Raw genomic sequence first — 24,093 nt, forward strand, 5'->3', positions numbered from 1 at the left:
CCCCGCCTGACCTCCGGCCTGCCCCCACCCCCGCGGTGGGCTGCTAGCTCCCTTTCATAATCGGCTCTGCACTCTCCCTGCAATCCCTCCAGCTGCCCGGCAGATCCAGGGCGGAGCCCCAGGCGGTGTGACCACCCTGTTGGGTGGGGTCCCCACAGGGGCTTCCTCCCAGCAACCCCGGTAATACCAGGTGCAGGCGGGGCTGAGCGGGCCTCCCCTCCCCTCCCTCCTGCTGACCCACTGCCAGGACTTTGTCTCTGCTGCTCCCTCCCCTGTGGCCTCGCCCCACGCACCCTCCACCCCCCAGACGCATGCTCCCTCTTCCGAGAAGCCCCTCCTGATTTCCCCCCATCTGTTGCACCCCTTGCCACAGGGCTGGTGAGGATGGCTAATCTGTCATCAGCACCTCACGAGCTCCGGGAAAGAAACCTTGCCTCTTCCACCCAGAGTGGAGCCGGGGGTTCATGTACAGGGTGGCGACTGGCCCAGGGCGCACGTGGGCCCCTCAGCCATCCCGGAGGATGCCCGGATCAGACACAACCTGGGTTGGGTGCTAAGAGACCCCACCCCTCCCCGCCGTGGCTGCTGGGGTGATCCTCGGGTCGCAAGATTTGCACAAGGCTGCCCAGTAAGGAGCCTTTGGCTGACGGGAGGGGCTGGGGGCTGCACTGGGCTGGGGGCTGCCTTCACCCCGGACGGCACACTGCTTAGCTCAAGCCGACTGCCCTGACTCTGGCAAGGGTCTCTGATTAGGAAAAAATGAGACAGAAATTAAGAATTGCTTAAGCGCAGTGTGGTGAGGACAGTCGGGGCCTGGTGGTGGTGGTGGTGCGGGCTCACACACACCGCTCCCCCCGCACCGTGTCTCTCGGCTGGGCCCACACCTGCTGGTGCCTACACGGAGCCCGGCACTGTCCTCTTTCTTTGCACCCCAGCTCTAAGTCATCCCCTCCTCCCTCCGAGGGAAGAGCTGCACCCCGAGACTCCCCTCCCGGGCAGGGCTCCCTACCTGACACGGCCGTGGAGGGGCTGCTGGGCTCCCCGTAGCCCGCCTGGTTCACGGCCACCACCCGGAACTCGTAGGTCACTCCCTGCCTGAGCTTGTCCAGGCTGACGGTGTAGGATGTGGCGCTGCGGGGGATGTCCTTCACAAACATGTCCCAGAGGCCTTCATCTGGAGAGACGACACGAGAGCGGAGGTTAGGGCTGCTTTTCTCCCGCCTCTGATGCGGTGCCCGCCCTGCTGTGGGCTCACAGCTGCTCTCGCCGAGGGCACGTGACGTGAGAACCAGAGGTGGGGGGCGCTGCATGGGGCCGGGGGGCCGGGGGGCCATGGGGGAGGCCAGCCCTCTCCTCGCGCACAGACTCTGCCGCGGCTGCAGGCTGCGCAGTGGCACGTTCCTGAACGTTCTCCTGGCCATCGGATCCCATCAGACTCCAGGCCTCCCTCTGGTTTCTGACTTGATGTCCTCTTCTGTTGAGGGTTTCTGGCTCCCTCCTGGCTGGCCACGCCCCTCCCAACCCCGGGATCCCACCTCCCTGGCCCGTCCGTGGGTCTCTTGCCGTCCATACACCCCAGCCAGGGTTCTTGGTGCTTTGGAGCACCTGCCCCCCCATCCTAACTGGAGATGACAATCCCACCAGCGGCCAGTGTGGCGAGGCCATCATGGCCACATGGCTGTGGGCAGACATGTCGCCGGCCCGTCGGAGGGGGGTCAGGGTCTGCACTTGCTCACCCTGGGGACTCTGCCCGAACCTCACACACCAGACCCCCCAAGAGCTGCCCTCCACTTTGCTCATCCTTTGAAGCGGCTGCAGCATCCAACCTGCCCGAACCCCAGTTTGCCTTTTCATCTATGCCCCGGTGCTACCAAATACAAGTGTAAATTAGACAACTACATACTGAATTTTGAATGGATACTTGCACACCCGTGTTCATGGCATTATTCACAATGGTCAAAAGGGGGAAGCAGCTCAAGTGTCCACTGACAGATGAATGGGTAAACAAAATGTGGTCCATCTGCACCGTAGAATAGTATTCAGCCTTAAAAAGGAAGGAACCCTGGTTCCTGCCCCAACATGGATGAACCTTGAGGACACGGTGCTCAGTAAAAGAAGCCAGACACAAAAGGACAAACACTGTGGGATCCCATTTATAGGAGGTCCCTGGACTCACCAAAATCAGAGACACAGAGTGGGTGGTGGGGCCAGGGGCTGGGGGAGGGGAGGGGGAGTTATGGTTTCATGGGGATAGAGTCTCAGTTTCGGAAGATGAAGAAGTTCTGGAGATGGGCGGTGGTGATGTCTCCACAACAGCGTGAACGTTCTTTACGCCACCGAACTGCACACTTAACAAGGGGTCGCGACGGTGAATTTTATCTTGTGTATTTTTTGCCACGATAAACATATATATCGAATTTATCTAAACCCTGACATGTAGGAAAACATTCATAAGGTTGAAATTAAAGCCAGAAAGTTGAGATGAAGAGAGAAGCCAATAGGTCTGATTCTGAGGCGTCCACCAACAGGGCCAAGGAAACATACGCAACCTCTCTGGGCCTCAACTGCAGGTTGGCGACGACAGAGACATCTAAATCGTAGATCTGTTTCAGGGTTAAACAAGGTACTATTTATAAAGTGCTTATAAGTGCTGTACACAGAGGAAGCACTGCACAGCACGAGTATGCATAAGCCCGATCTCGAAGGAGGTGCTTTGGCAAAAAGTGGGCTCAGTGCCCAAAATGTTCATTTGAAGTACTGATCCATCATGAATTATAATTTCTTAGGTGATCTTTTAAAAAGAGCAGGAGATGGGGAGAGGACAGGCATGTTTGAATATGCATGCACACGCACGGACAGGTTTCCGGGGAGCCGAGGGTTATCTGGCACCAACCTTATCACGCACCTCGGAACACCAGATATACTCAAGTGGATTAGCCCAACAGTACACAGAAAGAAAATTGCTAGGGTATAAGTCTGTATTTGCATAGGATTTAGAGTTTGCACCGATTAAGTCCTTACAGCCACAGGTTAATGAAGGAGTGGATGTGAATGAGATTTTAAAGGTACGAATCTCTGCCATGCAGAAAAAAAGCACAACGATTATTTATTTCTAAACAGTCACGGTTACACTCATTTCTCACCAAGGTACCCATTACCACTAGTAATGTCAAAATGGCAAGCGATATCTTTAAGTCTCCCTGCTCCGGCCCTAACAGATTGAGGTTTGCACACGGAATGATTGCTGTCTAAAATGTTCATTCAGAGTTTTGCACAAGAATGATCGGGGAATAACGGGCACAGAGAGTGCATTTTCTCTGCACAAGCCGCTCCCTGTGCCTCGGGAAACCCCGTGGCCCCGTTCTCCCCTCCACTGCCTCCCATCCATCCACACACTCATTCCACAGATACTGAAGTGCTCACTTTTTGCTCGGGCCCTGTTCCACCCATTGGGGAATCAGGTGAGATTTCTGTTCAGATGAGCAATTCATAGTCTAAGGGCAGGGGGTGGAGGCAGATCAATGAGGTCATTCCTCCCTTTCAGACTCCTCTTGACCTCACTCCTGCACTCCAGCAAGAGATGCTTGCTTCCACCAATGGACTTTCTGAGCACTCCTTCGCATTTACCTGTCCACATCACTGGGCCCTCAAGTTTTCAAGAGTTCAATAAATATCTATTGATGTGATCCATCTTCCCATCCATCCATCTCCCCTCCCTCCCTCCCTCCTTTCCTTCCTTTCATCTCCCTATCCACCCATCTCCCCATCCATCCATCTCCCTTTCCTTCCTTCCTTCCATCCTTCCTTCCTTCCTTCCATCCATCTCCCCATCCATCCATCATCCATCTCCCTATCCATCCATCTCCCCTTCCTTCCTTCCTTCCTTCCTTCCTTCCTTCCTTCCTTCCTTCCTTCCTTCCTTCCTTCCTTCCTTCCTTCCTTCCTTCCTTCCATCTATCCATCTCCCCATCCATCCATCCACCCACTTACCCTTCCTTCCTTCCTTCTATCCATCTGTCCATAATCTACCCCATCCATCCATCTATCCATGTATCTCCATAGCCCTTTGCAGGGCCTAGCACAAGCAGGCTTCTAGTAAATACCCACCACCACCATTTTATTTAGCACTTACTATGAGCAAGTCACTATTCTAAGGGCTTTAAATGTTGACTGAATTGTGCAGTGTTTTTCCTCTAAGAAGGTTGACAAGGGGCGCCTGGATGGCTTAGTCAGTTGAGCATCCGACTCTTGATTTTGGCTCAGGTCATAATGTCAGGGTCATGAGATCAAGCCCCTCGGCGGGCTCTGTGCAGTGCAGAGTCTGCTTGAGATTCTCTCTCTCCCTCCCTCTACCCCTCCCCCATCTCTCTCTCAAATAAATAAAATCTTAAAAAAAATAAAAGGGTAGATAATTTTATGATGTAAAAGAGACTAAAAAAAATATAGACTCTTTTAAAATGAATGTTGCTTAAACCATTGCAATTAAGGGACTAAGCATGAGAGGTATTCTCAGACTGTTCTGAGTGGGTCTGAACTCTTCTGGAGTGGGTTCTCTGAGTGTCTTTTGCATTAATGTTTCTGTAATGCTTTCCTGCTACCAAAGAAAAAAAATATTTCCCCTTCCTCTGCCATCACCTAAAGGCCACATTTTATTTTAAGCGCTCTGTCATAGCTCCAGGAATTGTGTGAATTAAAAAAAATTTTTTTAAAAAAAAATATTGATATAGAATCTCAACACAGAACAATTTATTTAGTGATCCGTTTACACTGAAAAATGTTGGGGGAGGGAGAGTCATAGCAAGAGAATTTCCTTCTGAGCTAACAGAAGAAAATGTTTTCATTTTTATTTTGCTTAATTTTTCCTTGCCAAAATTAGTGCACTTCGCATTTTAGATGTCGCTTGTAATTCACTGGGTGATCTGTCTACACTAACATTTCCATCGTGGTCCTGAGTGGGTAAGAAAAGCCGGTCAGCTGTTGAAGTGTCCACTCTGTCTCCACCGCAGATTGCTTTTCTCATTTGTATTATGCTGCTAAATATCTCAATAAATCAATGATGGAGAAAAGTATCTCTCCAAATTAGGGGGAAAATAACATTACAGAACTATTAGCTATAATGAGGTTTGTGCAACTGATTTTCCACGCACTGGGATAATCCCCAGCGCCAGATTCCCATCTCAATCAACACGTGGGAGGCACGCAAGCCTTTGCATGTTCTACAGGCCGTTCTGGGGATCTGACTCAGCCAGCTCTCAGACCCCAGGTGAGGCTCGCCCCCCGCCGGGAGGCTCAGAGAACCCCAGCCAGGGAACTCCCCTTCCCATCCCCATTCGGGGAGCTCCTACATCACCCTCCTGGGAAATCCAGGACGGGCTGGAAGAGAAGAGTCGAAATGTCTTCCAAAGCTGCATCCCTGACTGCCAGATGCCCGGTGCAAAGTCCCCTGCTGGCCCCACAGCTTTGAATGTCCTGGTTGACCTCCAGGCTGGCCACCTCCTGATGTCTGTGGGAGGGGGGGTCCAGGGTGGGGAGTGAGCCCAAATCACATCTGTGTGTGGGGCCTGCCCCCCCATCCCTGTTCCTGGACGCTTGAGGGTACACCTGCCTGGACTCTTGCTCCCCCCTGCAAGGCAAGTGGGTGGGATACTGCTGAGAGATGAACTTTGCACATGTTCCTAAAGGGATCCCAGTGATCACACACCCCAAGTCCCGCCGGCCTCAGGAGAGGCGATGAGAAGCCACACACAGTCTGGCTCCTCAGCAGTTGGGTGTTTCTTTAAAGAATGTGAGCTCTTTGCTTTGTCTTCACTGCCTTCTCTCTGCCCTAAACACGGGGAAGAGGTTGATAGTAAAGGTCCTTGAAAAAAGAACCCTTTTGGGGCGCCTGGGGGGCTCAGTCGTTAAGCATCTGCCTTCCGCTCAGGTCATGATGCCAGGGTCCTGGGATCGAGCCCCACGTCGGGCTCTCTGCTCCGCGGGAAGCCTGCTTCTCCCTTCCCCACTCCCCCTGCTTGTGTTCCCTCTCTCACTGTGGCTCTCTGTCAAATAAATAAATAAAATCTTAAAAAAAAAAAAAAAAGAAAGAAAGAACCATTTTCCCACCTAAATAGGCTTCATGGCCTCAGAGCGGACCTGCCCACAGCCGACAGAACGCGTCAGTTCCCATCTTACAGCCCTCGCCTCTCCCCCGCCCGGCGGTAGGAGACACATCGCTCCCAGACCATGTCCTAATAAACCTGGAAACATGAACACCTCTCTTCTGAATTGAGACGGAGCCTGGCTCAGGCACATCCGCGGGTCGCTCAATTTATCCCTCCAATGCCCGGAACCGAGCTGCGTGCTGCAGGTACTCAGACAGACGCCAGGCCAACACAAAAGTTTGATTTCACGGACAATTAAACAGGGTCTCCAGGCTGAATGAAACTGTCACTCACGGGCCCCAGATTTCTGGTTCCACTAACCAACGACGTGACTGTCAGCTTGCAGCTCGGAGAGAAGGGAGGCCTGTCAGCTGTTTGTTTCTTAAACACTGCCTTCTCTCTTTGCAGCGGTGGTCAGTCTCAGTCCGAAATCTAACTGAAGCACGTGGGGCTCAAACACGAGGCTAAACACCTTTGAGGATAAAAAAAATCACCTTTTATTAATCTGGATGAAGGCAGGAGACAGATGAGGTGAAGGCCTAGAAGCAAAGGATGTGCGTGCCCTGAAGACGGCCGGCGCGGGCGGGTGTGAGGAGGGTCGCCAGGCCCGGGAGGGTCGGACCTGCAGCAGCGGCCTGCCTGCCGCATTTGCCGACTTGGGGATTTCCACGGATTTTAAACCTTTGGAAAAAGGCTGATTTTCTTCTTTGTTCAACCGAAAAGTCCCAGGGCCAAAGACCAAAAATGAACAGAATGAGCGGGGAGGGAGCTGGGAGACGCGGACGCGGGTTTGTGGGGGTTCGTGATCAGGGCCGGGGACCGGGCCCTGTCCTCCAGCTAACCAGCTCTCAGCTCTGGGCTAACGACACTGTTTGTGAAAAAGGCTGCCTGCACCGGGTACGTCCTAAATATGAATTTCACGGCTGCTTCAGAGAGGAAAAGACATTTATGGTTCCTTTATGCCATTCCAGTCTATTGTGTAAATATGTAAATTCGGTTTCATGATCTACACAATAAAGTGCCTTGGGATAATTTGTGTAAATAAATCATCTGCATAAGCCCACTGCATAGTTTCCAAGGCCTTCCAGGGAACTTGGCGACACTGACTCGGAGGAAACGTACGCACAACCAGAGACATGCATCTTTGGTGAGGCTGCCCTTGGGTCTGCGCCTACTGACTGCCCTTCCCAGGAATAAAGAGTCTGTGTTCCAGCCCGAGATGCTAATCTCATAGCTGCTGCTGGGTTGTCTGCATGTCAGGGCAGCAATGGGGCGATTCTGCAGAATTTGCAAGGGGTTACGGTGAGGATGCAGAAGAGGAAGGGGTTGCATTGCCACCTGTCCCCACCTGCCCCCACCTGCCCCAGCCCACTGGCCACCTCGTGGCTCCAGCCACCAAGCTGACGAGCTGCCTGCCTCCCGGGTGCAAGATGGAGATTTGGCTGGGCGGGAAGATGGCAGGCCGAGCAGACGCAGGGGGCCCTGGGGGCCACCTAGGGCAAAGTGGCTCGGGCTCCCCAGACGCCCTGTGGCGAGGGACCCGCAGGTGCCAGATGGACTCCGCCAAAAATAGGGCCTCCTCATGAAAACCTGGGCCCATCTCCCAGACTCCGCTCCCTTCAAAATACTCGCCTGCCTGGAGAAAGTCTTGCCAGAGAGCTTCGGTGGAGAAAATAAGATAGAGTGTTTAATGTTTTGTGTAATGAGGCCTGTAATAGATGACAGCTGAGATCCAAAGCCCTAAGGCACCAGCAAGGTGTTTAAATATTGACAATCCATAAAAGCATTTCATTTGCCTCTGAGTTGCTGCTGGCCTGCGTCACGGGAGGGAGGAGGCACACTTCCGCGGGGAGACGGTGAGCCCCACGGCCGCTCTGGTTCGGTCCACGGTCTGAAAGGGGACCACGGTCTCAGAACAGAGCGGAGGCAAATCATCACTCATTGAATAAAACAGCGTCTTGCAGGTCAGCGTCCTGTCACATCTTAGTCCCCGGGGGCTGGTTTCCTCTTCGCGGCACCAACTGGCGGAGCTCGGGGTCCTGCTGATCTCAGGAGGCATCCGGCCAGCTGAGGCCCTCGGGGCGCAGGGCGCGGTGCGAGACCTAGGCCGGTGTCCCAGGTAGCTCATCTTCACACCGTCGTCCGGACTCCCCAAAGCTGCCCTTCTTCCAACAGGCCACCTGCTTCCTTCCTTATGGTGGATGGATGCGATTCTGATGACCCAATGAGAAGCCCAAGAATCAATACTTTCTCTTTGCTCAGAAAGTGCTGGAATATGCTCTCCACTGCTAGGATTCCGAGCCCACACACCCGTGTGTGGCCGCTGACGTGGTCCATTCCCCACAGCTGATCTCTGACACGAAGATGCTCCTTCCAAAGATGCGCTGTTGCACTTGATTGACAGGACGCCATCCGTGGGATACATGTATATATATTTTTTTAAAATCTTAAGCTGAGCTTTTGATTTTGAGGTAATTGTAAATAGAACCGCATGCAGTTATGGGAAATGATGCAGAGAGAAACCGAGCGTCCTTTGTCTGGTGTCCGCCAACGGGATCATCTTGCAAAACAGCAGCAGAGCATGGCAGCCGGGAAGTGACGCTGACACGGAGCGTTCCCGTCACTCCAGGGACCCCACTGCGGTCCTCACAGCCATGCATTAGGGGGGCGGGTCTTAACACTAGTCGGGGAGCAAGCCCTCGGCAGAAGGAGAGGAGTTGGCAGGGGTCCTCTGTGTGCGTGTCCTCTAGTGCAAGTCCTCTTACCTTTCCTCGGGGCCACAGCCCCCTTTGGCAATCTACTGACTCGAAGGGACACCTTCTCGGGATGGCTTTAGATGCATAAAACGTGAGGGGAAGCCAGTTCTGCCCTAAAGCCTGCAGGAACCTAGAGGTGACTGGAGATTCCCGGCAGCCCCGTCTCCCAGGTCTGTGGACCGTGTGGGTCACGCGTGGTTTTCGTTGGGTGACGTGTTGGCCTACGTGGTCCTCTGGAAGATGGGGTACACAGACTTGGGTTTCAGGGAGCACCACGATGCCAGGGCCACGCTGGGTGACAAGGCCCACGCAGCATTCGGACGACAAGGGCAGCCCTGTTGGGAGGCCCCGCGCGGCCGGGATGGATGGGAAGCAGAGTGATTTCTGTTGCTCGCAACTCCACAGGCTCTGCAGCTACGTTCGTGGTCTCTTACCTACCGTGGGGGGGTTGAATTGTGTCCCCTCAAAATTCACGCATTCAAGGTCTGATCCGCCATGTCTCAGCGTGTGACCTTATTTGGAAATAGGGTCTTTGTGGATGTAATTAGTCAAGACAAGGTCTTGAGGGGAGGCCCTAACCCAGTATGACTGGTGTCCTCATAAAAAGGAGGCATTTGGGCTCAGGGAGAAGGTAGGGATGGGGGTGACGCCTCCACAAGCCAAGGAACGCCCAAGACTGAGGGCAAACCACTTGGGAGAGAGGGAGACAGGCCCGCACCGACCCTCCTCAGAGGACCCACCCTGCCACGCCCTACCCTTGGACGCCCAGCCTCTGGGCGGAGGCAGGACACGCACGTGGGTGAAGCTGCCCAGTGTGGGGTCCATGGTTATAGCAGTCAGAGTAAACAAACACACCTGTGTTTATGAGGGAAGGAAATGCTGAATTTCAGTTAGGAGTCAGTGATGTCCAGGGATCTCCCAGATTCTCTCAGGAGCCCCTTGCTGGGCCTGAAAGCGCACAAAGCAAGCTTTGCAATGAATGCTCTCCCTAGATTTGGGGAGAAAAGCGTCGAGTTGCTTCCTTGGGGTCAGTGCGGACTCCACGGCCCTTGGCTGGGCCCAGATCTCACCGGGCCCGTTTTCGAAGCTCCTGCAGTCTCAGAAAGTGCTGGGGAATCAGATGTCCTCAGCAGAGAGCCTGCTGTGTGCTCTTGGGGCTGCCTGATTTCAGAGGGACGGGGCAGGGGCCCAGTGGCCGCAGAAGGCCCGTACCGATTTGTGAGCCCCGCTTCCAGAACAGACTGAGTGCCTTGCTCAACCACAAGCTCCTAGGACCCCTCGGGCTGACGCGCTGAACGTGCTAATGCTTGAGCCAAAGAATTTTTCATATCACCTTTAACAGATGCTGTTTTGTCTCAGGCAGCAGATTGTCTACTTAGGAGTTACTAGGAGGTGCTTGTAACTAGTAATCTCTCAAAAGCAGTTTGGTGGGCAGTCTGTCTGACACAGTGACGAGTATGACACGGCAGGCCTTCCTCTCGGCCCAACGGCTCTCGAACTATCCAACTACAGTGATGCCCAGCGCCGTGGGCAGGCTCTGGTGGCGGGCTTTCTGCAGGCAGCCCCGGCACACCGTAGATTTTCATGCTCAGATAGTCACGATTAGATGTGCCACCCTCTGAAGGTGACGGAGGACGTGCTCAGTATTCTCTGCATTTCGTGACACCCCCTAGCTCCCAGGAGTAATAGCCGGCTCAATGCAGCAGAAATAGATTTTCCAATAATGCCCATGCTTAGTTGAATGGGAGGAAGGGAGCGAAACCCTCTTACGGCAAACAGGGTAGAGAATGGACCTCAGACCTCATTTTCAGGAGCCTAAAGATGGGATGATGTGTGGGCCTCACTATGAACAAGAATCTTCATCGTGATCAGAAAGGAGCAGGACTCTGTCTGGGTGCAAAGATGAAGAGCCCAAAATGAGCCTCTAGAAACACTCTTGGATCCTACTGATGAGTTGGAAGTGTCTGCAAGTGTCCCTAAGTTTGCATGTACTTGTTTCTGAGGATGGCAGTGACCATACCCCTAGGGATGCATACTGCGGTGAAACATGGAGAATCTATGCCCGCAAGGTGACGGAGGAGAGGGAGAGACGCACATAACGTTTCATTGAGTTGCCCTCATCTCTGTATTGTTAGGGAAAGGCTGAGAGGAGGCTGAGGGCTCTGACTCTCAGACTCTCGGCTTGGCAGGTGCTGCAGCCCCGCCCCTTACCTGAGGGCCTGGCCTCGATGACGTAGCCAGTGGTGGGCGTCCTGCCCGCGTTTCCCTCGATCCATTGCAGGGTCAGTTCAGAGGCGGATTTGGTGACCAAGACATCTCTGGGGGACCCCGGGGAGCCTGTAGGATAAAAGAGACAGGGGCAGGTAGAGACTGGCACTCGGGGGGCTCCTCATCCCACAGGTGGGGCCAGCCCTGCCCAGGCTCTGTCTACTCCTCCAGGCAGGTGGCTTAGCCTTGCCCGGTCATACTCTGCTCATCCCAGATGTGGGAAGGCTACACTGGCCTCATGGGTTGGCCAGACGTGAACAGAGATGAGCCAGGCAACGGGCCCAGGACTGCGCCTGGCACGCAGTGGGCCCTCTGGGAACCTGGATTCTGCCACCCTCACCTTGCTAAGGATTTTTAAAAAATGCCAAAATAGTTTAAGTGGGAAGCTACAGGGCTCCTTGGCATGATGTGAGCACTTCAAAATTTCTTGTGTACCTTATTTCGAAAACTGCACTTGTTTTGGGGGAGCCTGGGTAGCACAAATGTTGGGCAGCTGACTCTTGTTTTCGGCTCAGGTCATGACCTCAGAGTCGTGAGGTCGAGCCCTAAGTCGGGCTCCACGCTCAATGGTGAGTCTGCTTGGGTTTCTCTCTCGCTCTCCCTCTGCCCCCCACAAAAATAAATAAATAAACCTTTAAAAAACTCACTTGTTTTCTCCTAAGCTTTTCCAGAAAACAGCCCCAAACGTTACATGTTTAACACCTAAGAATTTGCTCATCTCTGTTTAACAAGCCCGTCCGGGGAAGTTGGTGCTAGCACGTGATTTTGAAGACACCCATGCTGCCAGAAGGCTTCTGCGTTTCTGCCCGCTCTGGGTGGGCCACAGCCGCTTGGCCTGTGGCGGGGACGGGCCCCTGACTGGCACGGCCCCGGGCACGGGGCCCTTGGCGGAGCTCCACTTACCCTCGGCTGGCCCAGCCGTGACATTGGCTTGCAGCTCGGGCCCGTAGGCAATGGTCCGTGCCTGCACGCGGAAGAAGTAGGTGACTCCCTTGGTGAGATCGCGCACCTTCAGCCAGCGCTGCCCGTTCCCCTTCACGTCCACCGTCACCACCTTGCTCACCCCTGCAACCACCGAGAGCAAAGGCCGGGAGGGGGCCGGGGTCAGAAGAGCCATGGCACCACCTACTTCGCCGTGACGACAGCAACGAAGTCCCTGGCTCCCTAAGGAAGTATTTCTTATAATTGGGAGGAGTTTAAGTGGTGGTAATAGGCAATTTTCAACAAAGATAAGTGTAATGAGTGTTCGAGTCTGATACATGGTGCTGGCAAAGTGAAGAGCCAGCCTCACGGTACGACGCCGGGAGGTGGCCCACGCGTCCTGCCTCGTGCGGGGAGGCCCCCCGTCCTCCCGCGCCCGGGTCAGGCCCCCCTCCCACGGGCTCTGAGCTGCACCAGGCTCTGTGTTGCTTGCGTAGGTGACCTGGAGCTTCCCGACTCCAGAGAAGAGAACAGGGAAGAAGATGCAGAAGATTTCGTTTCAGCTACAAGATGGGCTTCCCGCTAGAGGGGTCTCCAGCCCGACTGGGTTGGCCAACCTGTGGCCTAAAGGCCCCCAAACCACTCATGAGAACTTGATCCTTGGACCCTGAAGCAGGACAAAGAAAGACCGTCACTGCAAATATCGATGCCCCGATTCGGAGAACCATGAGGACAGATAACAGTTCGCTTACATAAACGAAGTGAGCATGTGGTTGGTTGTATTACATGGAATGAGAAAACTGAGATTTAACATTTGGGGGGAAGACGCATGGTGAAAATTATACAAATCCAGCATTTTCCAGGACAGAAATGGGGCTCTCGTTAAATAAGTTTGAAGATGTTGTGCCCTCACCTCACATGGCTCAAGAAAGGGGTTTCAGGATGACAGTTTGCACACACAAAGACCGTCATCAGCAAACTGATGGGGTCTTCTTCAATATGAAGTTATTCTGGATAGCAACCCTCTTTTTTTTAATTAAAAAATGCCTTCCTTTCTCCCAGAGCAGAAACAAACCCATGTACAGATTTTGTGAATTCCATCCCACTAGGAGGTAGAGCTAGTCTGACCTCCCCTGCATCTCAACTATGTCAGAATCTTATTTATTTAGTCAATTTTTAAACCGTGCCCTGCACTACAAAGCCCTGGGGTGCAAGCACATAAAATACTACCGTTCAAAACATTTTAAAAAACATAAAAGTAAAATCCGTTCCCCCAGAATGTGGCTCAGGCTCCGCGTGGCTTGGTTCTCCCCAACGTGACCAGGGGACTGGCCCAGGGAGGTGAGGGATGAGCCAGGCCCATCTTCTCGATGGAGTGACCCCGGGGCCTGCTGACAGGGGGAGGCTGCCGGGCTCTCTGCTCCCTTGGCCTGGGCCGATGAGCGGCTGGCTGGCCCGGAGTCTGCCCGCGTGTAGCCCAGGCACCGCCCAGGGCTAGCAGAATCACTACTGGGCGACATCACCGCTTTACAGCTTCTCCCCAGCTTGACCACACACACGTGTATAAACACACACGTCATGTCTTCGGCAATCCTCACAAGAGGGCCGGCTGGCATTACTGCAGAGTTCATATGATGCTAGCCTCCCAGGAAAGATGACTGATGTTTTCACTACATTTGTAACTCCGTCTCTGGAAAACGTAGAGGTTCTCTGAGGCATCAGGAAGAACCGGAAATCGTTCAGAGACCCACTTGCTACTTTCATGATTCCCTTTTGGAAATCTGGAGCCAACGTGAAGGGGGCAGGGGTTGGGTTTCTCTAAGAGACCCCCACTCTAGAGGCTTGCACACCGAGCAGGTTGGCCGGCCGCTGCCCTAGGGGAGGGGACACAATGAAGGCTTCTTGGAGCCACAAGAGGAGCCCCCCCATCCCGCCCGCCCCTGGGAGAGACGGATCTGGGTGTGGAGGTGGGACAGCGAGGGCTGGACGAGCCCGCCGGAAATGCTGGGCAATCGCACCTCAGCAAGGCACAGGACGACGCGCTGCATGTGTCCCCATCACTGCCTTCTGTTCAGCCCCTATGGCCTCATCCCTGAGCGTCTGGTCCCTTTCACTATATAACAGCACACACCATCCTATGTGCAACTGAAAGTTCCCCTCGCCAGCCCCAGGTCAAAACGCCCCAAAGGGCCTACGTGCAGAGAGAGGCCATGGCAAGTCTCTCCTGCTCCGAGTTTCTGCCCTTTTCTGGCCTGTGTTCTCTTCGGGGCTGGAAGGGGTCAGGACTAGTGTCCTCTGTCGGGCTAAGCCAGGGGCTCTGGCAGATGCCGTCAGACCAGGCAGGCACACGGTGGGATCCTGCAAAGTGATACTGATGTTAGAGGTGAGCAGGGACACCCCCAGAAAGTCACAGGGTCAACCAGGGAGGCACCAAGGAGCAGGGCTGGTGAGCCTGCTCCTCAGGAAGAGGCTGTTTGCTGGTGGCCAGGGAAGCGGGAGGATGTGGGAAGGACATGGGGGACCCGTGGCCGGCCTCACTCCCGGCTGGAGCGGGGACAATGCTGTTTCGGGCTCAGCAGCAGCTTCAATGTTTCCTGTCACCAGCCCCAGGCCTGGATCAGCCATGTGACGGATGAGCAGGAATCAGTGAGTCTGGGATGCGCCCAAGCCACCAACACAGTCCAAGTTTGGGGGTCTGGACGGTTAGTTCTTAAGCGGCAGGGGACCTGAGGAAGCTGTGCACCCTGAGAGTCTGGAGAAATGCATAAGGTGCTGAGCAAAAGCACTTCTCCTGCCCTGATTTCAAAGCGTATCACGCTCACTGCCGAAGCCAGGAAGATCCAGGTGGGCAGAACCAGCCCTCCCGACAGACAGAAGAGATGATGCCGGTGACAGGCAAGAAGCAAAATAGTGTCACCGAGTGACCCCACCTGCTGTCACTCCAGGGAGAACGGGAAGAACAGGTGGCCATGAAACGCTTCAATGACCGCTCCACATGCTTCTCTCCGTGGCGTTCCCGGCGTGTTTACTTGCAGAAACGCAAGTGCTCCAGATGTTTCCCACCGCGGTGGCTCTCGAACCGGCCTGCCCAGGTTCAAACCCCACGCGCGTCCGCATTCCCCACCTGCAGCCCCGGGTGGCCGTCTCAAGGGCTCGAAGCCCAATTTCTTGTGAGATGTGAGTAAAAGCGGCCCCCACACCGCGCAGCCTGTGAGGACGCGGACGAGTGTGTGTAGGTGCTTCGCACCGGCCTGGTCTGTAGAGAGCTGCGTCATCCCACCTACGATCGCGGACATGCATGTGGGGCCGTGCTTACAGGGAGCACCAAGGAAGCCGCGTGTCAGCTGCGCATGAGGCACCGGAGTGTCTCACTGCGTCGTGTGAATGATGCCGGGGTTCCCGTGGTCACGGGACCACACCCCCGACTGCACCAGGGAAACCGCATGCAGGATCATGTCCCTGGAAGGTGAGGCGAGGCTGTGGGGACAGACGCCTGGCAAGGCAGCAGGACTCCTGGATGTCGGGACCACGGAGCATGGGGGATGAAGAGGCAGGGCCGCCGTGGCCCGCCACCAGTCAGGGACGATGGCCATGGTCTTGCTTCAACAGCAAGTGCTTTTTACAAGACCAGGGGAGCCGGCCTGGGCGCCAGGCCCAGAGGAGCCCACCACGGAGTTTCTAGAGATTCTACAAACCCTTTCCCGCACTTATTTGAGGAAGCACGGGAAGACTCACTGTCTCGATGAGGAGGGACTCCAAGGTCCTGGCAATCCTTTCTCCGTGTGTGGCTAACAGCGTCTGCAGCGTGGGCTCCCGGAACCCGCGTGTGTGTGCACGTGCGTGCACGCCCGGGAGTGTGCGCAGATGGTACCGGGCAGCGGATGGACGGTGCCCAGGGGTGCTCTGTGCTTTGTCCATGCGGAACGAGCACTCACAGATGCCTGGTTCCTTCTGGGTCTGTGCTGCAGAGACCCCAACCCCGCCACGCCCCGGCCCCCTGGTCCCCAGACAGGCACCCGTCCTGAAAAGAACACAGCAGCAGGACCCAGCCGGCGCCGCGCCCTCCACCATTTCCCGAACTCTGCACCTGCCCGACCTCTGCGGGTATTTGCCAAAGCGTGTCAATGTCTGAGACCCTTTCTTCCTGCACAGCTTTACATCTCTGATTTGGGATTGATGACGCAAACGTACTGGGCCGCGGTTTACTGCAAGCATTTTTTCTTTGCTAGCACTTCATAAAATAACAATGAATCTCATAGTTAATAATGGCATTTTAGATTCGATGACATAAAATCTAGTGCTTAAATTTTCTTCCAATCAACCCTGTTTTACTGGAATGTACTTATTTTAAAAGGAAACTTTTATCACGGCTTTAAATGGAGTGCCAATATTATTTGATGTGTTGGTTATATTTTTTCGTCCTAGACATTAAATAATCTATAATGTTTACAGTCTGGCTGTGCGTCCTACCAGGGGGAGCCTGCCCTGGGCTTGTCCCCCTTCTCTGACATGGTGTTGGGCACATGGTGGGTGAGGAAGAATGTCTATGGAGCCCTTCAAGAGCACGTCAGCTGTGAGCGGGGAGGAGGGACGGGTAAGCAAGAAATTACCCCAGCGCCAGAGAGATAACCCGGGGGGCGGAGCAGTGCTGCCGAGTGGCCCAGCCCACGCACACTCCCGTCACTGCCCCCTCCCCACGCGGTGCGCAGTCTCCCCTGCAAACGCACGCAGCCCCTGTCCCCACTTCTCACCCCCAGGCCCCCAGCTCCAAGCCCCTTGCCAGGTGCCGCGGTCGCCGCTGGTCTCCCCAGGCCCAAACCTCTGTGCCGGGCCGCAACCCCTTCTCCCCAGAAGCTTCTGTATCTTCTCTTCCCATCGATAATTCATCTGCATGCCTCTGTCACTGTGTCTCTCACGCTCCTCTGTGTGTAAACATTTCTGCTGCTCTTCTTGGAGGGTCTGTGCTTCTTCTGATTGATCCTTGGAAGTGTGGAGCTGATCAATAAATCTTTTCATTCCACGGCGTTGAGACTGTGGTTGTAGCCAGAGAGGCCCTGGTCTGTGTGAGCCAGACCCTCTCAGGGCCCTGCAGCCACGGCCCTCGTGACCCGGCCCTTGTGACCCGGCCCTGGTGACCCAGCTCTCGTGACCCGGCCCTGGTGACCCGACCCTGGTGACCTGGCCCTTGTAACCCTGCCCTGGTGACCTGGCCTTTGTGACCCAGCCTGCTGCTCTCGCACGACCTCCTCCCCACTCCTCAGGCTTGGCCTCAGGGCCCCGAGCCCGACCCTGAGTGGCCCATGCGCTGCTGAACTTCCCCAGGGCTAGGAGCTCGGCATGCCTAGATCCTCGAGACACTGGTCACCATCACATCGTGGATTGTTTGTGGGTGTGTTGCTTCTCTCCTTGCTGGAATACAGACTCACGGATTCAGGGAAGCAAGGATTGTGATGAACAGTTCGGTGAAGGTCCCTGCTTCCCCGGATCTATAGACTCCAGCATCTAGAACAGCACTTGGCATGCAGCAGGAGCTTAATAAAGACTCGAGGGAATGAATGCATGAAGGGTGTCACTGGAGAAATCTCTGAGGACGCTGGACGGTCAGCACCTCTCCTAGGATGCCCATGGAACATGATGGGCCTATGTTCTCCGTGTGGTTCTAACAAGTGGTGCCCAGGACACAGCAGAAACAGGAGAGAAATGTCTTGGGTCAAAGGGAGAAAGGTCAAAGAGTGTCCTGTTGCAAGCCGGCCGGGGGAGGGCTGTGTTGGACCCCGGGCGCGGACCTTCTGGTCCTGGCCCCGCGATGGCTCACAGGCCTCTTGAGGACTGGGGAGTGGCTTGCGCGCCTGTGAGGTTGGCTTTCCCTGCTGCCCCCCTCGGGCCTCACCTTGGACGGGTGCTAAGGGCTCGTAGACCACTCGGTAGCCCTGCAGGATGCCGTTGGCCGCCGCCGGTTCGCCCCACGAGACATTAAGTGTGGTAGAGGTTATTTCTGAGAACGCCAAGAAGCTGGGGGTCCCAGGAGCTGGAGGAACAGAGCGTAATGGGACTTTCAGTCAAGCTCCTTTATAGATCATTTACGTACACGTCTATGCCCCCACATAGACTAAAAGTGTTATTAGATGTTATTTTCAACTCAGTAAAGGTCTCCATGCTCTGGGACGAAAGAAGACTTATTGACTGTCTCTGAACTTGCCCGGATCCATCAGAAACCTGGACCCTCTCGAGAAGAGCAGAGAAAATGATGGGGTTTAACACAAAGGAGCCTGAAAGACAGTGACAAAGGCAGAAAGATGAATAATAGATAGAGGCGCAGAATGAAAGGGGATGGCTTCACTTCCCAGCGGAGCCCTGCTGCAGGCCCCGCCCCCTCTCCGCCCTGGCCTGTGGGTATGTGTGGGGGGCCCTCTTGGGCTCCACCTGGGGCTGGAGACAGGGGGCCCCAGCGAGCCACCCTGGGTGGGAGGAGCTGCCTGTGGCCCTGGAGGGCCGGGCGTGTGGTCAGGGAGCGGAGCCTGCTCGCCGCCCCCTGGCCTGGGCTCCGTGTGGGGGTCGGCGCCCGGGACTGGCGCCCGGGACTGGCGCCCGGAATCAGCACGACGCGTCCTCCCAGCTGTTCTCCCTTCAGCCACCCCGTGACCTGCCAGGTGCCTGGTGCCCTGGGGAGGAACAGGTGACCCAGCTGGGATTCCAGAAGCGGCCCCTCCCCAGCTGCTGGATGAGGCCCCCGGGGAGCTGCCCTTGCAAGCTGGTCAGTCACCTTGTGGGAAGGACGCACGAAGCTAGGGATCCCCGTCCCAGGAGATGAAGCACCTGGGGGGGTTCACTGGTTGAACCCACTGACTTCCCGGAGCGCTGAGCGAGACAGACCTCCCCGGCTTTCCTGGCTTTGCACTTCCTGGGTCCCATGAACGAAGTGCCTCTCAGAGATCCCCAGGACCAGTGCTAAGCTGCATTCCCTGGGAACTCCTGACCACCTCCTAAGTTCTCCAGGCTGCTGGGAAGCTGAGAGGCACAGGAGAATGAGCCTCGTGCTGGAAACACACTCCGTGTGTGGGGGTGACGTCTGGTCTCGCAGTGCTCTTGGGCCTGGCTGGTGGCAAGAGTCTGAGAGGCGGTGGCGAGCCGTTCCGTGTGGTCTGTGACCCCAGAAACCCGGGAAGCGCCCGATACTGTGGGCTGGACTCTCCATGCACAGGTGCTCGTCCCCCAGGGGTGTGGACATGCCGGGGCCAAGACCCCAGTAAGAAGCTCCCTGAGGGAACTGGAAGGAGGCCTGGGTGCAGATGCAGAGCCCGCCTGCCCTCCGCGGTCCCGGAGCGTCTACGGGAAAACATGCACCGCTCACAGCCACCTCGTGGGTACCGGGGCCGCCACGCAGCAGGCTGAGGCCAGGCCCTTGGGGAAGCAAGTGAATCGAACCCAGGCCTCTGCAGGAATGGCTCGGCACACAACGGTGTGTGTTACAGGGCAGGCTGAGCAGTGAGCTGCTGGGGACAGAGGGCAGGGCCCGCTTGTTCAGCTGGGCTCAGGGGCGACTGCAGGGGCACGGGGGCCCAACTGAAGACTGTGGGAAGGAAGCATGCCGCTCTCCTACCGGCCTGATGCGTGCGCCCCTGCCTGGGGTCGCTCTGCGGCCCGTCCCCGGCGGCGTTGAAGGCGGAGATTCTGACCAGGTACTGGGTGTGGCTGGTCAGGTTCTTCAGCTTCACCACGGTCTCCGGCAGGAACAGCACCTTCATCTTCTCCGTTTCGTTCTGGCTGTCTGCCTCCCAGTAGTAAACCTGTTGGAAAGAGCCAGAGGTCAGAGGCAGGCCGTGGGGACGGGGTGGCAGCCCCCGTTTCAGAGCTCGTTCAGGGGAGGTGGCCCGGCCAGTGCAGGGTGAGGTGGGACTGTGGGCCCGAGCACGAAGCCCCTGGGTCAGGCCACGCTGCGGCTGGGAAGGCCGAGAGCCGGGGGGAGGGAAGTCAGTGCCAGGGGGGAGGGGGGTCCTTGGCTGCTAATACAGTTTGGGAAGCCAATAATTTGCATTTCTGAGTTGTTCTTCTGGAATTTGGGCTTTGCCTAACAGAACACGGAACATGGCACTTTCCTCCAGCTCCCTGTGAATGCCTTTTCCTTTCCAGAGCTCGGTGCTTTGATTTACGGTCTCTGTCCTGTCCCTCAGTCTTCTGGACACAAGGAGACCGACTCTATCCCCCCTGCTCCAGTCGGTGCAGAGAACCCGGGCCTCTGCCCTGCGCTCCCACGGCAGGCCGACACGTGAGTCTTCAATCCACGGGGCACCAAAAATAACCCGGGGAAGAACCACGTCGGGCTCAGCACTGTGGCGGAAGGCCCCGTGCTTCTCCCAGATTTATTTCCCCTCACCCAGCTTGTATGTGCTCGTGGACGGGCTGGAGGAGGTTTCCAGGATCACTTCCCTGGACAGCGGGCCGAGGACGGCCGCCCCGCCCCAGTGCCAGCCGGGCTGCCCTAAGACAGCACCCACCCGTGGACCCACCTTGGCTCCGTGGGCCGCAACCCAGCCAGGCCGTTCATGCAGAGAGCCGGGGCCGCTTCCCACCTCCCGCGGGGGCCCTCCGTCCAGCACTGCTGGCGTGTACCCGGACCGTGAGCACAGCTGACTTGCACCGGCCAGACGCGGTCCAGCTTCTGTTCTCCCGACCGTGCACAGCCGATCCTGTGCTTGGACAGGCCTTACTAACTTGAGATCAATATTCAAGTTCAATGTCTTTATCATTAAGGAAATTAGAAAACATATTTTGGACATACATAAACAGCATCTTGCCTCCAAGCTCACGAGACTTCCCACTAGCTCCTTAATCACTGTAACAGCCCTGCTGTGGAGGAAGGTATTTATTTTCATAAAACACCGACAAAAATCATTTTTAAATGGGCATTTAATAGGCCCAATAGTCATCAGGGCAGGCTGGCCGCAGAAGCTAACGACCGCCCGTCCTGGGCCTGCAGCAGGAGAGGCATTCAGGGGGAGTTTGCCGGGGACAGCCCAGGGCTGCTTTCTTCGGGGCGGTTTAGCTGGTCCTTCTGAGTTCTCTGCACAGAAGTGGCCTTGCAGACGGGCGTGGGGGGCTTCCTGCCCCCCCCCAGATGAACCCACTCTGGGTAATCACTCAACGGCCCGCTGCCTTTCTTTGGCCCCATCTCCGGAATGGTTAACTAATGTAAAATCGTAAGATTTTAGTGTGGTGGTTCTCAAAGTGGGCTTCCTAGGAACCACACCCCTGGGGGAACTTGTTAGAAATGCAAATTCTTGGGCCCCTCCAGCCCGGACCTCATGAAATGTTCAATAGAAACCCAAGGGCAGAGCTGGGCTGGAGAGCCTGTTCTCTTCAGCCGCTCTGTTTTATTGTCAGCAGAGATACTGGAGGCCCCCAGAGCGGGTGCAGGGGCAGAAAGGGGTCCTGGCCGGGCCTGGGAGGGACGGAATCCTGGGCACCAGGCCCCCACCCCCAGGCCGGGAGGCAAGGTCAGGCTAAGCCCGCTCCAGCCGCTCAGTATCGCCCGTGGCTCTCCAGGCAGACGGTTGGCTGTGGGTCTGCCGGCAGGACATGGAGTGTGGTCGTGGTTCCAGCAAAGCCCTCGGGAACTCTGGGGATCGAGGCCACTTATCCCGGCCTACAGGTGACCTGGAAGGAAGAGCCAAACCATGCGAGAGAGCATTGCCTTGTAGCCCTGGATGTTCCCGTTCTGGCTCTCCGGGGGCGGCGGGTCCCACGTGACCTCCAGCTGGCTGGCCGTGAGTGGGGTCACCTGGACGTTCTGCGGAGCCATGGCCGGGGCTGGGGAGAGAGCAGTGCAGGACAGGAGCTGAGATGTCTGTTGACGCGTGCAGGGCCCCTAGCTGAGAGCCTACCCTGGGCCATCCATCCTTTATGCCAGGGAGCCCTGCAAACCCTTCCTGGAATCATGTTTAGAGATGCATAAAATAGTCTGCAGAATTACAAAGAAAACAGATTCTATTGAGGCACAGTTGGCAGAGTGTTCAAAAACAAAGGTATGATCTGGTCATCCGCGGGCCTTGTGAGTGGGACGCGAGGTGGTGCTGGCAGGCTGGTCTAAGGGCTACTGTGACGTCAAGGTGTGACGCGTGCAAGAGGATCTGAGGTCTCAGCACCAACCAGGACTTGACAGGGGACGTCTGGGGGCCTGCCGCTGAGTGAGCAGCAGGTCCTGCTGGCCCTATGGGGCGTGTTGCCACGTTCGCAGTGGAGCGAGGCACTGCGTTTTGGATGGAACGTGGAGAAAATAAGGCATCTGTGTGCTCATGCCAGGAACCTCATGGGGAGGAGCCCCGTTCCCTGGGGCTGCAGACGCCGGGCTGATCCCCCAACGGGGTCAGGAGCACAGACGGCACCACTCCCTGTGGCCCTGCCCCGAGGCCCCTCATGGCTCCAACTCTGAGGACCGGGTTCTCCCGCCCCGAGGGCCACACTGTGCTCGGAGAGGTGGGGAGGACACTGCGGCCGACGGCTCCAACTCTGAGGACCGGGTCCTCCTGCCCCGAGGGCCACACTGTGCTCCGAGAGGTGGGGAGGACACTGCGGCTAACGGCTCCAACTCTGAGGACCGGGTCCTCCCGCCCCGAGGGCCACACTGTGCTCCGAGAGGTGGGGAGGACACTGCGGCTGTCAGCTCAGCAGGCGGCCCTTGGGAAGCTGGGCGAGAGCATGTGTGCACATGCAGAACACATCTCGTCTGCGTGCGCCAGCCCCGCGCCGTCTCCGAATTCCTCGCCCGGCACCTGTGTGCATGATGGGCTCCTCTCTGCCTCCTGGGAGCTACTCCCTTCCCCTGCCCCCTGTGCGCGCCCCCACGGGTCTGTGCTGGGCTGGACCCCGGAGCCCTGGGAGCTGTCTGGGGGCCTCGGCCTGCGGGCCCAGGGGCGTTTCCAGGCTGTGCGCAGAGACGACACAGCCACTGTCTGAGGGCGACGGCCCCGCACGCCAGCTCTCGGGAGAGAACGACCTTCGAGAGTCACCCCTTCCCCTCCCTCCCCACAAAGCAGAATAAAATAGTAATTAACTCCCACTCAGCCTGACACTGACTATTTATTTTGTTCTAACTGTGTGGCTCCCGTATGATCACTGCCCACCCTGCCGTTAATGGAAATGTTAATAACCAACACCAGGTTGTTGTGACAGATGCTCGGCCTCATTATCAGAAATTCTTATTTACCGCTCCATTAAACAACAGAATCACACAAAAAAACAATTCAATCAAAACTAACTGGAGGAATTTTAACAGCCACATTAATAATCCAAAACATAAATAAAGTTAATGTCTTGCATGTTTGCCATCGGCAACTCTATCGCAAAATTACTGTTGTACAATTAAAATGTGAAAGGCGAAATTGAGCACGGCCATTACCCCGGTAGTCGGTTAGAACCGTCTGTGCGTGGTGCCCCACCCCCACCCCCACCCCAGGGTTTCCTTCCCAAACCCCGGGCCCGAGACTGTTTTCTGGACACAGAGGTCCACAGAAAACTGGGGCTCCCGGGGACTCGAGGCGGCTCCCGGAATTCAGGGGCCACGTGCCTCTTGGCCAAGGTCGTCACATGCTGGACAAAACCCGTTGGTCCCGTGCAGGTCCCGAGCTGCTCTGATGTGCCCACCAGCTATCCTGCAGCACAGAGCTTTTGTGCCATAAAAATGCTGCAGGGAACAAGGACATTTTTGGTGACGACACCAGCAGGGAAGAGAGAAATGTGTGCAAACAGAGAGCAGAGCGTGTTGGTTTTGAGATGAATTTTCTTGGCTCCTGAAAGCGTCTGGGTCTCCACGCCAGCAGGATGACCCGACTTAGGGAGGCAATGTCGTTTACAGCTCCAAATACAGTACTTGTTGGTCATGGCGCATGTGCGGGGGGGCATGGACGGAATGTCTGACGAGCCCTTGCTTGCGCCCGTGATGTATGGTAAACACAGGTGTCAGCCTGGGATGCTTTCGTCACATGCATGAAATCGGCATTAAAGAGCATTTT

At 56.1% G+C, this 24,093-nt stretch overlaps 1 protein-coding gene across 1 annotated transcript in view; it reads right to left on the reverse strand.

The window, feature by feature from the left end:
- SDK1 (sidekick cell adhesion molecule 1) overlaps nucleotides 1-24,093 on the reverse strand; it is a 522,185-nt gene that overhangs the window by 18,712 nt on the left and 479,380 nt on the right. The window contains exons 36-41 of the mRNA XM_044915291.1: nucleotides 21,777-21,892; nucleotides 19,686-19,872; nucleotides 17,976-18,113; nucleotides 12,068-12,229; nucleotides 11,108-11,233; nucleotides 1,010-1,174 (exon numbers count right to left, since the gene is read on the reverse strand). Coding sequence (XP_044771226.1) covers nucleotides 1,010-1,174; nucleotides 11,108-11,233; nucleotides 12,068-12,229; nucleotides 17,976-18,113; nucleotides 19,686-19,872; nucleotides 21,777-21,892 — 894 coding nt within the window. The remainder of the gene's footprint in view (nucleotides 1-1,009; nucleotides 1,175-11,107; nucleotides 11,234-12,067; nucleotides 12,230-17,975; nucleotides 18,114-19,685; nucleotides 19,873-21,776; nucleotides 21,893-24,093) is intronic.

Source organism: Neomonachus schauinslandi, chromosome 5 (genome assembly GCF_002201575.2).
Source record: "Neomonachus schauinslandi chromosome 5, ASM220157v2, whole genome shotgun sequence".
Classification (NCBI taxonomy): domain Eukaryota; kingdom Metazoa; phylum Chordata; class Mammalia; order Carnivora; family Phocidae; genus Neomonachus; species Neomonachus schauinslandi.